This window comes from Branchiostoma lanceolatum, chromosome 1 (assembly GCF_035083965.1).
Source record: "Branchiostoma lanceolatum isolate klBraLanc5 chromosome 1, klBraLanc5.hap2, whole genome shotgun sequence".
Lineage (NCBI taxonomy): Eukaryota > Metazoa > Chordata > Leptocardii > Amphioxiformes > Branchiostomatidae > Branchiostoma > Branchiostoma lanceolatum.
In genome coordinates, this window is record NC_089722.1 from 6,903,383 (window position 1) to 6,918,616 (window position 15,234).

The window sequence follows — 15,234 nt, forward strand, 5'->3', positions numbered from 1 at the left end:
GTTGGTCCACAAAGTTGGGGAGGAAACTCGACTTAGCCTCCTATGGTCGTTTTCGGGGTAGTTTTTTGAAGTCTTTTGTCGACTTGGAAGGAGGAAAGCCTTCTCATGGTAAGAGCCATTTTGTCCAACCACAAAATTGAGCAACCTCGTCGAAGCGATCAACAGGATGGTTTGGAGGAATTTTTCAGCAGTCGAACAGGTTTTCCTCCCAAAGATTAGTCATTTTGTGGTTTGAAATGCATCCATAGCCAAGAGTTGTGGCTCTATTGTTCATTTTGAGGGTTTCTAGCAGGAAAAACCTACATTTTGTGGGCCGAGACCAGCGAAAGTTTGGGGCACGCCGCACAGTGCAGGAAGTCTATGGTTCTTGGTCGCCAACATGGCGGCGAAGTTGAGTAAAGTATTCCACGGTGCAGAAATCTGTATTCACAAGTACGCCAAATGGTATCATTTGGGCTAAACCTTCTATTTCATTCAATTTTCAAATATATATCACTTAACAATTTTTATAGATTCTTTCGAAAGTCAATCTTATCGAAGTCAAACATCAAAAATCTGGATATTTTGAATTCATCTTTTCTCAAGATAGCACTGAAAACGTTTTTACTCACATTGATTTGCCTGCTTGAAATCTAAACTCAAAATTATTGTCCAGTTGTCGCTTTTTGTTAAATATTCCCCTTTTTACAAGCTTAAATGCTATATCATTGCTCTTTACTTCTCCATGTACATGTACAATGTACTTCTCTCAGTATGCTATGACCTAGTGACACAGTGGCACAGATATGCTACAGTTATGTAGATCCATAGGAACAAATGATCCTGAGTGTACACTCCTTTGTTGATGTTATGCACTGTTACATTGTTATTTTTCCTGCTTTTGCATACATGTATCTATCTGTATGCAACTACTGCTAGTAATCTGCTAAGTAACCACTGTAGTCAGTACGATAGAACTAGAAGCTGTCTTTTAACAACTATACAATTGTTGACTGTTTTGTAACTTAAATGTTCATCTTAAACTACTACTATCACTATGCCATTAATCTTTAATTGTTTGGTTAAACTCAGCCGTTGGTAGATTGACTTCAAGGTTTTGCTGTAATTATATCTTACCCAACCGCCCACTTAACCCACACTAACCACTCAGTACTTTTGCCATATCTTCCACCCTTCTATTCTTTCCCTTTGCAATCTCGGTTGATAAATAAACTCTCCTGTTTTTCCACAAACCAAATTGTCGCCCAGCCTGTGTGGTCAGCGGCCCTCGTGCCAAACCACAGGGACAGTTTCGCCATCTGTGATTGCCACTGCCTCGTGGGCTTGCCCGTGTCCCACCGCCTACTGTCAGACCTTGTGACCACCACCCAACCACACGCATATCATTTACATATAGAGTAAGGCTTCTTGGAATCCCAGGGAAAGACCTGCCCATATAAGCAAGGCACAGGGACTTCCTATCCGTCAAGCCGAGTGCTTTCATCCGTGAAACCTACACCTATTTTGTGATGCCGCTGTAGTGTTTAGCCACAACCAACAGGATAAGTTTACCTCCATGTCTCTGGTACAAAAGGAAACTACCAAAAGGGAAAAAAAGCCTTTAAATCCGGGGGGTTATTCAATGGTTTCCCCCAAAGATAGCCTGGTATCCGAAATAGTTATCCGTCTTTAGCTATCATAATCCTCCTGGTGTGCTCGGTCTTATTCTCTCTTTTATGCTTTTTTTCCTCTTCAGTAACTGCTACTGTGTTACGATACTGGATTAGAATAAACCGAGCATTAGAAAAATCCTCTAGTAAGCCAAAAGCCACACAAAAGAAAATGTTTCTGTTGAGTCTGAAAAACATAAAACTGTTGACACACCATTCAGAGACAGTTACTTTTCCCTGTTGTAACTTTAACACCTGCCAGGAAAAAGTCTGCTTTTTTGTATTTTAAGTGTATACAAGAGAAAATGGAGTTAATGTTCCTTACTGTTTTTCCTTTGAAGTAGAGGCATACACCAAACAAGATTCTTTTCCTCTGGTGAATTTTCTCACATGAATTGTTACCATCTTACTGATGGACTGAAAAGAGAACAAAAGATTGAACTACTGGATTTGGAAACAGTACTGTATATGTCGGTGGGGAACCCAATGTTGAAAAACTGTTGTGGTTTATCATGCATTTAATTATTACAACTTGAAGTTGAAAAGCATTTGCAAGAAATATGTTTTAAAGCATGGCAGCACACCAAGCGATTTTGTATAATCACTGTACACTTCTGCAAAATGCATATCTTATGTAGAATTTCATATGATGGTTACACAAACCCTTGCACAAGCCCACTAACACATCCCTATCATGGGCAATTAACTTCACATTAGTAGCATGCTGAGATTGTAGAAACTGTGTAAATACTTTAATCTAATAAAAGCAAACTATACAATGTTTTTATTTTCACTCACATGAGGCAGTGACTGAAAGCAAAATCTCAAAGAAAATTTGATATAAAAAGATGGGTAATTGGTATCAAGACATGGAGACTGTTGGATTTCCAAAGCAATTTTGTCACACAAGTTTACAAAGATCTTAGAAAACATAATCTTTTATGTGTACCTGTAGCTGTACGTATGTAAATATTCTTCAAAAAAAGACATTTTGTAAAAAGATTTGATGATTCGTGTAGAAATCGAGCTCCAGAAGGAGATGTATTATTGACTGATTCCTTTCCAGGACTGAAGGTTGGTAGGATGCTGATGTTTGGTGTTAGGAATGTCCCAGTTCCATATGGAGACTGTCACAGGCTCGGCTCCTCTCCGCATTTTATCTGCTGCGCTAGGGATGACTCACTCTTCCTAAAAATATTTGTTGTGGTCACAGCTGAGCCATGGCCGCCACTGGCTATCACCTTCAAAGGACGCCCAGTGGTGTCCTGCAAGATATTAATCTTAAAGATTGTCTGAAACCAAAGTACAATACTTTTTATTGTATTCAACAACGATGATAGAATTATCTTTTGTGTATGTTACTTGAATAATACTTATCATTGCTGTTGAATATAATCAGAAGTTGTACAGTACTTTGGTTTCATACGATTTTTAACAATCTCCCAGCTGTTTTACCCTGTAACCAATTTCCATTTGCCAAAGCAACACTGGTTACTACAGCAATTACTTTTCTAACAAGATCATAACGAAGTCTGTGACAGCTTTTACTTAGTAAGATCTTGAAAAGACAGCTACAGAAGCTTTAGTAGTATCTTGAACAACCTATTAGAATTTGACCTACATACACCCAGAAACAGCCACTGTTTCCGGTCTAGTTATCAATTATCACACCACATAAATGATATTTCAAGAGGGGTGTAACTGACCTAGGAAGAATGTAGAAAGTGTACTTAATTGTCAAACATAAAACCATTTATGACTCTACCAGAAATATCAACAAATCACTTTACACTGTAACAAAGATATATGTTTGAAAGTTCAAAACAATGTATGTTGTTGAAATAGAATTCAGTTTTATAATATGAATACAGTTATGCTTGACACCAAAAAGCCCACGGTCATGTATGATTACTGCAAATCTTGAAACAATTTTCGTGGTTTTCACAGAGACCTCTTCACCGCAAATTCACGATACCGCAAAAAATGGGTTCATTCATAACGTATCATCACTATCGTGCTACAGAATTTTTTCAACTGCTAATTTCTTTTCACTATTATCACAAAATTAAGTCCCTATGAAAATGAATGAATTTACAGTACACTACTAGAAATGATTTGTCTGCAAACTTGCTGATATGTATAGCCCAATCTTTCCTGTAACTAAACCCTCCAGATTTGGGTGTCGCTTTGACCACTTCTGCGTCCTAAATTTGAAGTCTTACTTATGGGTTATGTGTAATCCAACACCTCCTGTCCTAGTTATGCAACTTATTTATGGCCTAGTCGCTCGTAAGTAGGTTAATAGCGTGCCGATTGGACCACAAAAGCTCACAAGCAGGAAGTAACACAGTTCTTTTACCCTCTAACTCAATTTCCCCGTACATAAATAAACTTAACATGTGAAACAATTTTTGATCAAATCAATTGATTAACCTAACTAGGTGAGTATGGGAATTGATAATTCGATACCACCTGGACAGGAAGATGATATGAATTTACCTGTCGCGAAAGTCACAATTTTGTGAACACGATTTCCTATAGTTATTAATCCTTGCATAATCAAAGACATTATATAATCCATGGTATAATAAATGAGGTTTCATTATTTATCTGAAAATTGCTGGTTGTAAGTATATTCTGTGCCCTACTGTATTTTGTAACGTTCAGTTATGTATTTCCGATGCAGGTTCCAAGGGTAAACCTATACATGTCACTGCAATGTGCTCTTATAAGTTGTATTAGCCTCCTTTGTAGGCCTACCGGGCGGCAAGGACATTTATCTTTAGTTTAGGGGGAGCGCTGATTTGCGATTTTCAACTTATCGGGCCAGGTTCTTTTGCTGGGAGACCGTTTCTGCCGCGTAGTTGAAAATCATGAATCAGTGCTCCCAAGAAATAAACGCCGGCGTTGCCCAGGCAGCCTGCAAAGGAGGCTACTCTTATATACTGTATTTTGTAAACATCACAACTGATAAAATTTGTAACACAATAGCTACACTGATGTGATGGGCTACTGTCACATTTGGCTGCTGCGGCTAACATTTTTTTATCAACATTTATGTACACAGAAAACATGGACTTTTGTCTGTATTAGTCTAACAATAGAGTTAGCAGTTAATGTAAAAACAATGGAAAACAACCATCTTTTGTCCGCCTCTATTCTTTTATTCATGCTCTAGCGAAGTGCACAGCAAGACAAAGATAAGTGATAGCCACTCTCTAGTGACATCTCTTTCACCCTCCAACCTCGGACATAAGCCAGCTCGCACGTCAGTTGTAAAAGGGAGACAATAAAACTAACTAGTCATGACAGGTCCCCAAACTGAACCATCTGTATACAGACCCATCCATCCATGCAAAACCCTCTTTAGCCACCTCACGGAAAAAAAACGTCGCAGAGAGAATCCAGACCGCCGTCTGCACGACAGTAAGTGAAAGGCCTTAATCCCCAGAGCGTGATATCACTCGCTACTACCACAACTCACCATCATAAAAACCTCTCGTCTTTGAAAAGTGACATCTTTCGAGCCATTGGCCCTTTTGTTTCCCATAATCGATGATGTATCCCCGCCGTTCCTTAATTAGATCGTGTGTAAGCAATTATTGTGGACCCTGTGTCCATCACAAAGGGTGACATGATTATGCCATGTCCTTTGTCCAATAATTCTTTGATGCGTGATGGCGATTACACGATAAGGGAACGTCGTGCGATGACGTTCTGCGTACGAGCACGACTCGCACAATGGAAAAGATTTATTCAACTATAAACAGATTTTATCATGTAAAAGTTTGGTGAAGGTCAACTGTATTAGGTTCAGAAGACAAAAGGACAACACAGCTTATCTAGAATTGTCAGCCCTCTTGGGACCTTCCCTCTTGTTAAATCAATGCCAATATCAAATCTCAAAAAGAGTCGACAAGAGTCTGACTTTTTTCATTGTTTTCCAAATTGGAATTCTACAAATGGAGAAAGAATAGCAGAGTGAAAAGTCATCTGACATTGGGATATTTTGTTACACATATCTCCCCAAGCCATATCCAAACTTGAAGAAAGGAATTTCTTTAAAGATAAGAGGATTGTATATAGATAACTCCCAACACACTGAGCAGCAGAGCTTCTGAGGTATTTATCCTTATCAAGCTTTTTTTATTACTGGGAAGGTTGAATCATTCCTCAGTTTGCTATGTTTGATATCAACATCAACATAGTTGTGTTATCTTAATGACCTACATTATATCCACTATTGGATGAATCACTCCCTACATTGAAAACTCTCCAAGTTCCTATTGGTCATTGGTGTGCAACTGTTTCTTTATTACTGTCCAAGAAACAAATTACGATTTCATTCTGATATTTTTTTCACCAAAGATATTACACTAGTTATTATGAGAGAAAAAGTTAACACCCTTCCAGACCATAAATCTATCATTTTGCTCTTTTTTCCAGATTATAAAATTTGCCAACAGGATAAATTTCTCATCAATTCATGTGACCTTCAGTCTTTTAGACTTTGAAACACCATTTCTCATGTTCATCCAGAGTTCTGCTGTTCTTTACTCAGCTTCCAATAGGGGGAGCTTTTCAACCAACAGGGAACTCTTTGCGACTGTATGGTCAATCGATAAGGATACAGGTGCCGAAACCAGATTTGTGAAACTCAGTTTTTAGACCAAAATGGTCTTGGAGCTAATTCATCAAACACGCTAATTAGTTCAAAACTAATTGGACTGATCTAGGACAAATTGAGCATCTGGACAAGCCTGTGTCAAATCCATGGAAGTGGATGACTTTAATTTGGTCCAACATTTCAAAGCGTTTTTCATGACAGTATATGTGTCGGACGGTTATCTTTGGTGGGCCAGGATGCTTTGTTCATTATCTTAGCACCCAGACAGACAGACAGACAGATAAGCATTTAATTGTGGGACAAAGGAAAGTGTGAGGTAGAACTCCGAGGTATCACTCATGTTGCATCACAACTAAGCCCCGATCAAGGACACAATCTCGCTTATCTGTTCCCACGGGGGAACGCGCGCCAACCACGAAACGGGGGAGCGACGGCTTTAACGAAAATCAAAAATGTCAGCTGCCTGTCTTGTTCCGTGTGAGCCCGCGATCACGCGTACCGGACACATCCTCCCCGATACATCAAAGCGCCCGAGCTCCCCCGCCCAACGGACAACTCACATGGAAAGGATTTACACCATCGTACCTTTTATTACCTCCATTGTCAGCTCTATGTGCGAATAGGAGAGACGGTGGGAGAAAACAAAGGGTCCGGACTAGGCTGTACAGCGAGGAGACAATAGCAGCAGGTAAATGGTACCTTGACTGAGTGAGCGGCACGGTGTAAAGGTAAGGGTGCCCACGTCTGCGGCTTTAATCCTGACCAGGGCTGGAGACAATAACCTGTGGTGGTCCATCTCGGCAGGTGCCGGCATAATTAGTGGTGGGTTCTCCACCCCACACCGCCCACTGCCGACTCGCCGTCGACCAATCTCTGTCTCCCCAGCTGATCCCGTTATTTTTCTTCCCCTGCACTTGTAGTGTCTGAGAGCCTGAGGGGAGCCTTCACTCTAATACCATGTTGGAGGTGTATCGTTGGCAGGCCTTTGACTTGGATCCCTTTCGTAGTAAGTCAATCCTCAGTTTACTTTTGATTCCTCCCCCGGTTAGTAAGCCGCCTTGTGCAACGTATCACGGCGTCCGGGGGTAGCAAGCTAAAATATACGTACAATATCTACATTGTAAACCTGCAGAAAGAGTGTGTGTATGTCTCTTACTGTGAGAAAATGTATGCATACTGCTTTGTGCTGACGGACAGCTCGAACGCAAAAGGTGAGTTGATTGCATTTATTCTGGGCAGGTATCATGTATCGGGGACACTGCACGTCTGCTGGTGTTGCAAAGCAAATTGGATGCTCAAGATGTTACCTCTGCAGACGGAAATGTCCTGGGGGGGTATTGAGCATGTGTGCTGTTGCGACGCACCTTGCAGCATCTGCAGAAAGAGCTAAAGCCTGCAATGACAACATGTTACCTGTGTAATGAATTGCCAATTAGGGACTTTCTGCGGTGAGCTTTGATGTGCCTAAGAGCCGTGAGACAGGGTGTGCTTGAGCTTATTTGTGTGAATGGAGAGTTCCTAAATCCTGTATTGAATTAAGCTACGCATTGCTGCAGGCGCGGAGCACTTTTCATTGTGGGCAGTATTAAACGTGGATCAACGCTTTATTGCATTGCCAACTGCATTTCTGTTGCAAGCGTTTTGAGGTGTAGAAAATCAACTAAAATATACCACCGGTCTAAATAAAGGGGAAAATTGTTGCAAGCGGCATCAGCTAGACATGGCCCGTGTGGGGGCGTGTGCCGCTTATCCGACGTCAGATCTGCCGCCAACCGGTAAACAAAGCGCTGACGCCAACAGCCATGCCACGACAACCCCTAAAACCCGCGGCGTAACTTCGTTATTCAACGTTCCCACATTTCTTTAAAAACAGGTGAGAGAGGTAAAGGTGCCGCCGCTTCACAGGGAGGTTGGCTTTTGTTTCACCTGCTTATCGTCCATTTCAAAACAAACAACAATTGTTACGGAAGCAGTTAAGTGCTTACAGGGTGCTGGCTGAATGGGCTGAATAGGCTATTAGAGCCCTGTGCCCGTCTCGCCTACCAACCCGACCACCACACCGTATCAAGAGTCGATTCACAAGCCTCTGGCACGCCAGGTGTTTGGAGGAATAACATGGGGGCGGTCATACCCACAAATTTACCTGAGCCGCTGAATGGAAAATAACACTAGGGAACATGACACTGGTCAGCCCTCCTGTCATGTCAGAACACCCTCAGAACTAATGAACCTTACAGGAAGGAACCACTCACTACAGGTAGCAGAAAGGGTCTGCGCAAATAGAGAAGCGAATAGAAAGCATTCAAGATATGTTGTGCCGGAAACAGGAGTGTATTTAGAAGTTGTTACCATGCAGAACTAGTATTTGAGGAGCTTACGTAGAGTTGTATTGACAGGTTTACTTGTACAAGTGCCATGTTATCTTGTTTTCATGACATAATTTGAAAAGGTGTCAGATATTTTACAAGGCAAACCTTCAAGACATCAATACTAGTTTTGCTACAAGAAGAGCAAGTAAATTAGGTGCATGTACAATTTTCACAACTGGATAAACCTGAAGCTGGTTATCTAGGGAATAGCTTTTGTAAACTCCACATCATTTGATGTAAATGTTTTACATGTTTGAAGATAGGGTCGTACAAAGTATAGCTATATAAGACTTTTTTACCTTGAAAAACATTGATATTGCTTGCCTGAATAGGTATCAAAATAATTTTGGAGTATTGCTGGCTTTCACACTTGAAAGAGCCATACTTTAAGGATAAATTCCTTTTATCTTTTCATTGAAAATAAAACATCACACTTCAAGTTGCTTAAATGAGTTTAAAGTACACAATCAAAATCCCATTTAAACCTAATTCAGATTCTACAAAGGCCAAAACCTGCTCTTATTCAAGAACAGCACACTGACTCTCTATGTTCTAAGAACTGACTTCCAAAGCACAAAAATTTCCGATTAAAATCACTTTAAAAATGCTACAATTAAAACAAAAGCTATTGATGTTTTTAGACAACCACCTATGGCAAAAAGAGAGGAAGAAAAAGATAAGCTGATAGCAGACCTCCCACACTGCCCGGTTCACAAAAGGCAAGGACTTTTCTAGAACTCTGGACCTGATCTTTGTCTCCTTTCCTAATCAATTTTCTCACACATTTCAACAATGCAGTGAGCATTCCTCTCTCACTATGGTGCTGGAGTGAGCCACCCACTCATTCACAAGGACCCCTGCAACAGTTCTACTCCCTGGACAATGCACAAAAACTGGGTCAAACTGGAGCAGGGTGGGGTGGACTGATCAACAAACTATCCCATGTCAATTACCTCGATCTCTTGACAACTGCACAAAGAGTGGACATACCAGCCACATTCCTCAGCCTGCCCCAACACAATAGGCACGTCAGGTGTTTTTCGCTGTTTACGCCGGACAGTGGAAAAACATCTCGCATACCTAGCACTTAGGCATGACCAGACTGGCAGCACAAGGACAGGCCGGTGAGTTACATTTGAATAGCAGGGAATACAAAACTTTGGCCGACTTACGATTGCTAAGTGAGTGACCGTATCAACATTCCTATCAACTAAAGTACTTTTGTCATCTGATTCAAAGACGGCAGTTAAGATTTGATCGTAAACTTTAAATATGAAAATGGAGTGAAGGGTGTGGTAGTTGGTTAGACTACTCTGTTTATAGTGACGCCACATAAATGTCAGAACTATACTATTATCAACAACAAAGTATGGACATGACTACTTAATTAGTAACTTGACAAATTCTTAGCGACTGCAACTACTTGTGAACAGTACTTGTGTGCAGTATGTGTAAAACTGTGTAAAGGTAGTATTCGGTCATGACACATTGTCAGAATATTTAGCATATATTAAGAGACACCAGCAAAAAGTAAAGGGAAAGTATGTTCAGACGATATAGTATATTGAATTTGAGACACATACATCATAAGTTGTATCTCGGCGGTAAACCACGACTTGGGCGCAACTTTCCCGCTAGGTGGGGCGCTTGGTGGTGTTTGGCCAATGGGACTTTCAGTAGGCACGTTCACCTACAAAAAACGGAAACGTACATAGAAACTAAGTCAGGGCATGTTTGGACAAAAATAATTATACACACTCCAAGCGTTCTACAGGTGTATATGGGGTACACGTTCGTTACTATGACCCACAAACTCGCAAACAGGAAACGGGTCGGCACTTTGAAGTGACTGTTGGGCTTACTAAAGGCGAGGCCCGACAATAGCTCGTGTACAGTTAGCAGATTTGTCAAAGCAGAACACGACATACGAGCGCCTTTCAATCATACGCCTACGCACATCAGTCATGTGGTCGCAGCTGGGCGAAAACAAGTCTGTACGTGAATCAGCGAACATGGGGGGTCACGGCTGTTCTACGGGTCTTACCTTACTCTCGGTCGGTGTCGAAGCCTCCTTGGGCTTCTCCGACTTTTTCTTGGACTTCGGTTTCGTCATGCTAGCCTGTGAAAGTGTTCACGGAGGGAAAATTGTCAAATGAAAGGAAAATTGTCAACTAAAGTCCGCCATCTTGGCGATTTGGTCCCTACTGCGCATGTCAGGAGGTCAACAAACTCCCCTGACACTTCCAAGACCACCATGGTGGAGTATATTTTACCTACTTTGAGACTAGAATTGTTGCTAGGGCAAAACGTATGATATTCCGTCCATACAGTATATAATAATCACAAAATCTATGTGAATGATAAAATTCTTGAGTAGTTTATTTTTCAAAAACTACAAAAATACCGATAACTTTATTGGAAAAATGAAAATATGGCTGACCTAAGGGGTCCTGTAATGGAAGTGACCAATGGACGGGGGTGGCTGACCTGTGTGTGAACAATTTGTGAACATGGTTATTTTTCTGTGGGCGTTGGCCGTAGAATTCTTGTGGTTAGGCGGCACTTCAGATCCTTTATCCGCCAAATCGATCGTCAAACAAAACACCTTCCGGTGGTCCGAAGGGTGCGCCGAGCGCGATGTTTGCGGGTCTTTCTGTGGGATACGTTAAGGTTGATTCAGACCAAAATTTGGTTGATTCATAAACGAGGAACAAAAGAAAACTGAGCGGAAGAATGTTTCACACCTTGATCCCCACAAAACCCCAGCCCTAACCAACATGTCATGCACGTGATTTTGAAAGAAAGGCCTGTATTTCAGCGGTTTACACAACGCGTGTTCCTCGTAGAATTGTTTTTCTTTAGCAGACGACAAATTCACCTGTTACATTCTTGTTATACCTACACTCCAGTGAATCAAGTTAACGTTTCCTTTGCCAGTTTTTAAACAATTCACTTGTTAAGAATGTCCTTCATACCTTTGTATTTTATCACTAAACAAATATCATTTCGGACAACCTGAAATAACAACATACACGTCCGGATATCCGACTGAAGATTGACATGGTTGCAGACGACATTTGTGGCAAAGAAAATTTTGGTCGTACAAAATATATGTGTTTTATTCATGAGACAGGAAGAGGCCCTCGTTAATATTGTCGCTTTTCTTTTAACGACTAGATACCGTGTCGGTCTGAGAAAATTACACGCTATAAGAGGCTTTAAAGAATACTTTTCCTTCTAATCTAAATTGCGCGGGAAAGCACATCATTGGTTTAGATAGACTTAATTTCTCACTAGAAAAGACCGCACCGCCTCTAATCTTACACGGGAAGTTGTAGTTTTTCTGTTATTGCTCCAGAAATGTCCGCGACATGTGTATATCCCGAGGGCCAAATAGCGCCACAACAATGCGTCTCCTGGTTTCGTAGCGTGCCGCCAAACCACAAGGATCATTAAGGGTCCCTGCGACTACAGGGAGGGTGCGCGCCCGGCGATCGGGGCTTGATTGGCGAAGCCATGCTTGGAGGCGTGCTCCTGTACTCTTGCGATAAAGTGATTGGCGGTGTAACGATCTATTGATTGTTGACACGGCACGAAAAAGCCGTCAGGCCTGCTACGCAATGGGTAACAAGTCTTCCGTAACCCAACCCCAGGCAAACAACTACATTCACTGTTTGTGACCACGCGATTGACTGAATAGTGGAGTAAAGTGAGGTTGTGGGCGGCCAGCCAAGAGTCAGCACTGACACGAATTCTTGTTGCGCGAATCAGTTAGGCTTCGAACAAAGGTTTTCGTCGCCTGCGGGGTCACCTCGGGCCCATCTTCCCCAATTATTTAAAACATCTAGAGGAATCAGGCCAGGGCGGAAGCCTTCAGTTTGACCATATCCCCTAGAGTGAGTGACTGGGTAGTGAGTCACTGAGCTTAGCGGGAGTGGTTGGCGATTACATGCTGAACAAACTCGTTGCGCATCGTGAAATAACCGCAGCGACGGAAGCGGGCGACACTCAGACCAGTACACACCAGAGCAGCGACAGCCCGCGCCCTTCCGCGCTCGTGGCCAGCTTTGTAACCGCGACTACGACTCACCAACGAACTGACATGCTGATTCCCACCCCTTCTACCTTAGACTCCAGGCGGTTCTCGCCGTTCGCGGACCCCGGGAAGATGGGAGACCCCCACCGCAAGGTGCACCCCCACTTCAAGGGAGACCGAGGTCTGGTGGACGCCTTGGCGGACCACCCCGGCGAACTAGTCCGTACAGACAGCCCCAACTTCGTCTGCTCCGTCCTCCCGTCGCACTGGCGCTGCAACAAAACGCTCCCCGTGCCTTTCAAGGTGGTGGCACTGGGGGACATCCCGGACGGGACACTTGTCACCGTCATGGCAGGGAACGACGAGAATTACTCGGCCGAGCTGAGGAACAACCAGGCCGTCATGAAAAACCAGGTGGCCCGATTCAACGACCTGCGCTTCGTCGGACGGTCCGGGCGAGGTAAGACCACAACAACAGACGTACACTAAGCATTGTGAACTCATGTTTTGTACCAAAAATCTAGTGTCCCTGTATGTAGCTTACTAGGTTTTGTAACATCATGGCTCTTGGGCAAGTGGCCAAGTTTTACCACCATGAGTACACATACGTACTTTGTGGGCGAAATCCAACGGACGCACTATTGTGATTTACCAAGTAGTTCTTGTAATCGTACTACGCTATCCCTTTCATGGTCACCCACAGCATACTTGGTGGCTAAAACTCTAGACGATTAACGTCTGACATTTCGTAGTCTTACGTATGTACGAAACCACTTTGGCGTCGGTGAGCCTTTTATTTCGAGTGTTGTGTGGGGGCAAGGCCGCGGTTTTTAATCGTGGTTGCGTGTAGGAAAGACGAATTATTGGTTTCGGCGATCATGCAAGTTTCAGACTGACAACAGGTATGCGTGGTATGGAATTAATTGTCTGGGGATAGTAACAATTTTCAACGCAGAAGTATTTCTCTATTTTTCTGACCAAACGTGTATTGTTTATATGTCTACTCGTGATCCTATACACGCAACGTTACACGTATACAAATGTAGACAGTCGTGTCCTTAATAGACCCCTGTGTTCTTCTGCCATTCAGTAGTTTGGAATGTTGAAATCCCGACACTTCCTCGGAGGAAGGCATGATTGTTGGGAAAGTCACGATCACGTGAGTTCATTGCCCCCTTGTCTCCCTCCCCACCCTTTCCAGGAAAGAGCTTCACGCTGACGATCACGGTGTTTACCAGCCCGCCTCAAGTCGCCACCTACCACCGCGCCATCAAAGTCACCGTCGACGGGCCGCGAGAGCCAAGAAGTAAGTGCAGTTTTTCTTTCTTTAATACTACCTCACGTTCTTGTATACTAGTAGTTTACCAGCGTGGACCACATGGCTACTACTGGCCATACCACGCCGCCAGTGAATGCTAACCCGCGCTATTTTAAAGCACCGGTGGTCCAGGGTTGGGTTACTCATGCCCCATGTGACTTCCTGTGCTCTCGGTTTGTTGTAGAGGGCGCCCTTGCCCGGTGGTATGCGACCCGGACGTATTGTGTAAACTCAGCGGCTATGTGCCTGAGAAAGTGGAACCCTGAACTAGGCGATAGGGGAACACAACAACAGGTATCCACATGAAAGAGAGACGCCCCAGAATCCTTCGCGTTGACACTGAGTAACACCAGCCGAAGCTGACACGCCAAAGCCCCGTGTACTTTGTTCGTTTGTTGTCACCTTTGTCCCACGTCAACATGTAGACGGCTGGTTTTGAAAACATGTTTGTGAAGAAAGAGGCAAGGTTTCGGGGCCTGGGTACAGCGTGAAAAGCACATGGCACGCTACGCAGGCTGATTTGAATACAATCGCTGGGGATAGTTCACTAAACTTGGGAAACATGCCGCGGTCGCGTGTACTTTCACTTTTTACTAACTAATCAATTAAATCGGACTATTTCTTGGTATGGGGGAAACGTTCTGTGGGGCGCACTGTTTATTTCAAGCCTTTCCGTGCGATTGAAAGATTAAAAGACTTTCGCAATTTTGCCAGGGATTGGACTGGTTTACGCAAGATCACGCTTCTTTGGAATCAAATCAAGTCTGCGTCATCAATGAGTTTCTCTCGATTCAACTTCAAAAGTGGCGACCGTTACTTAATGAAATTGACCGTCTTTGGGAGTAATTATGACGCAAAGTAGTAACGTTTCTACGCATTAATGCTGTTAACCTTAGTCACGAGACACGTCAGATAGTTTTCCGAGCCAAGTCAGGTTCCTTTTTTCTTTGTAAACATGAACCTTTGCCAAGTAGCCGTTTGGTGCTTGCGTAATTCCGGCCTGTATGGCCGTTACTCGGAATTTACTTACGTTATAACTGTTCTAAGTTAGTAAACGTTGTACGTGATTGTGTTTGAAAAATTTGACCTTTATCGTTAAAAGGGAAATATACGTAAAGCATAGGAGTCGGAGAAAGAAAACACCGACGTTCTTGCAGTGAGATATTCAAATGTTCTGGCGATGTTCTTGATGTTCGCGCCAACAATTGAACAAGCTTTTACAGCGGTTCGCTTGA

General features: G+C 42.9%; 2 protein-coding genes across 9 annotated transcripts in view; one reads left to right on the plus strand and one right to left on the minus strand.

The window, feature by feature from the left end:
- Positions 1 to 10,871, minus strand: part of LOC136433253 (transcription initiation protein SPT3 homolog) — a 101,811-nt gene extending 90,940 nt beyond the window's left edge. For 2 of the 3 annotated variants that reach the window (XM_066425398.1, XM_066425310.1), the window contains exons 1-2: positions 10,690 to 10,871; positions 10,229 to 10,335 (exon numbers count right to left, since the gene is read on the minus strand). In XM_066425398.1, the coding sequence (XP_066281495.1) occupies positions 10,229 to 10,335; positions 10,690 to 10,758 (176 nt within the window). In that variant the 5' untranslated portion in view covers positions 10,759 to 10,871. Of the gene's footprint in view, positions 1 to 9,598; positions 9,724 to 10,228; positions 10,336 to 10,689 lie in introns of those variants that run through there. The other variant, XM_066425489.1, reaches the window with a different exon arrangement.
- The window catches only part of LOC136432358 (runt-related transcription factor 1-like), a 76,803-nt gene that overhangs the window by 45,673 nt on the left and 15,896 nt on the right, over positions 1 to 15,234 (plus strand). For 2 of the 6 annotated variants that reach the window (XM_066423944.1, XM_066423860.1), the window contains 3 exons: positions 7,197 to 7,282; positions 12,776 to 13,141; positions 13,883 to 13,987. In XM_066423944.1, the coding sequence (XP_066280041.1) occupies positions 7,234 to 7,282; positions 12,776 to 13,141; positions 13,883 to 13,987 (520 nt within the window). In that variant the 5' untranslated portion in view covers positions 7,197 to 7,233. Of the gene's footprint in view, positions 1 to 7,196; positions 7,283 to 9,655; positions 9,827 to 12,135; positions 13,142 to 13,882; positions 13,988 to 15,234 lie in introns of those variants that run through there. The other 4 variants (XM_066424023.1, XM_066423774.1, XM_066423607.1 and 1 more) reach the window with 4 other exon arrangements.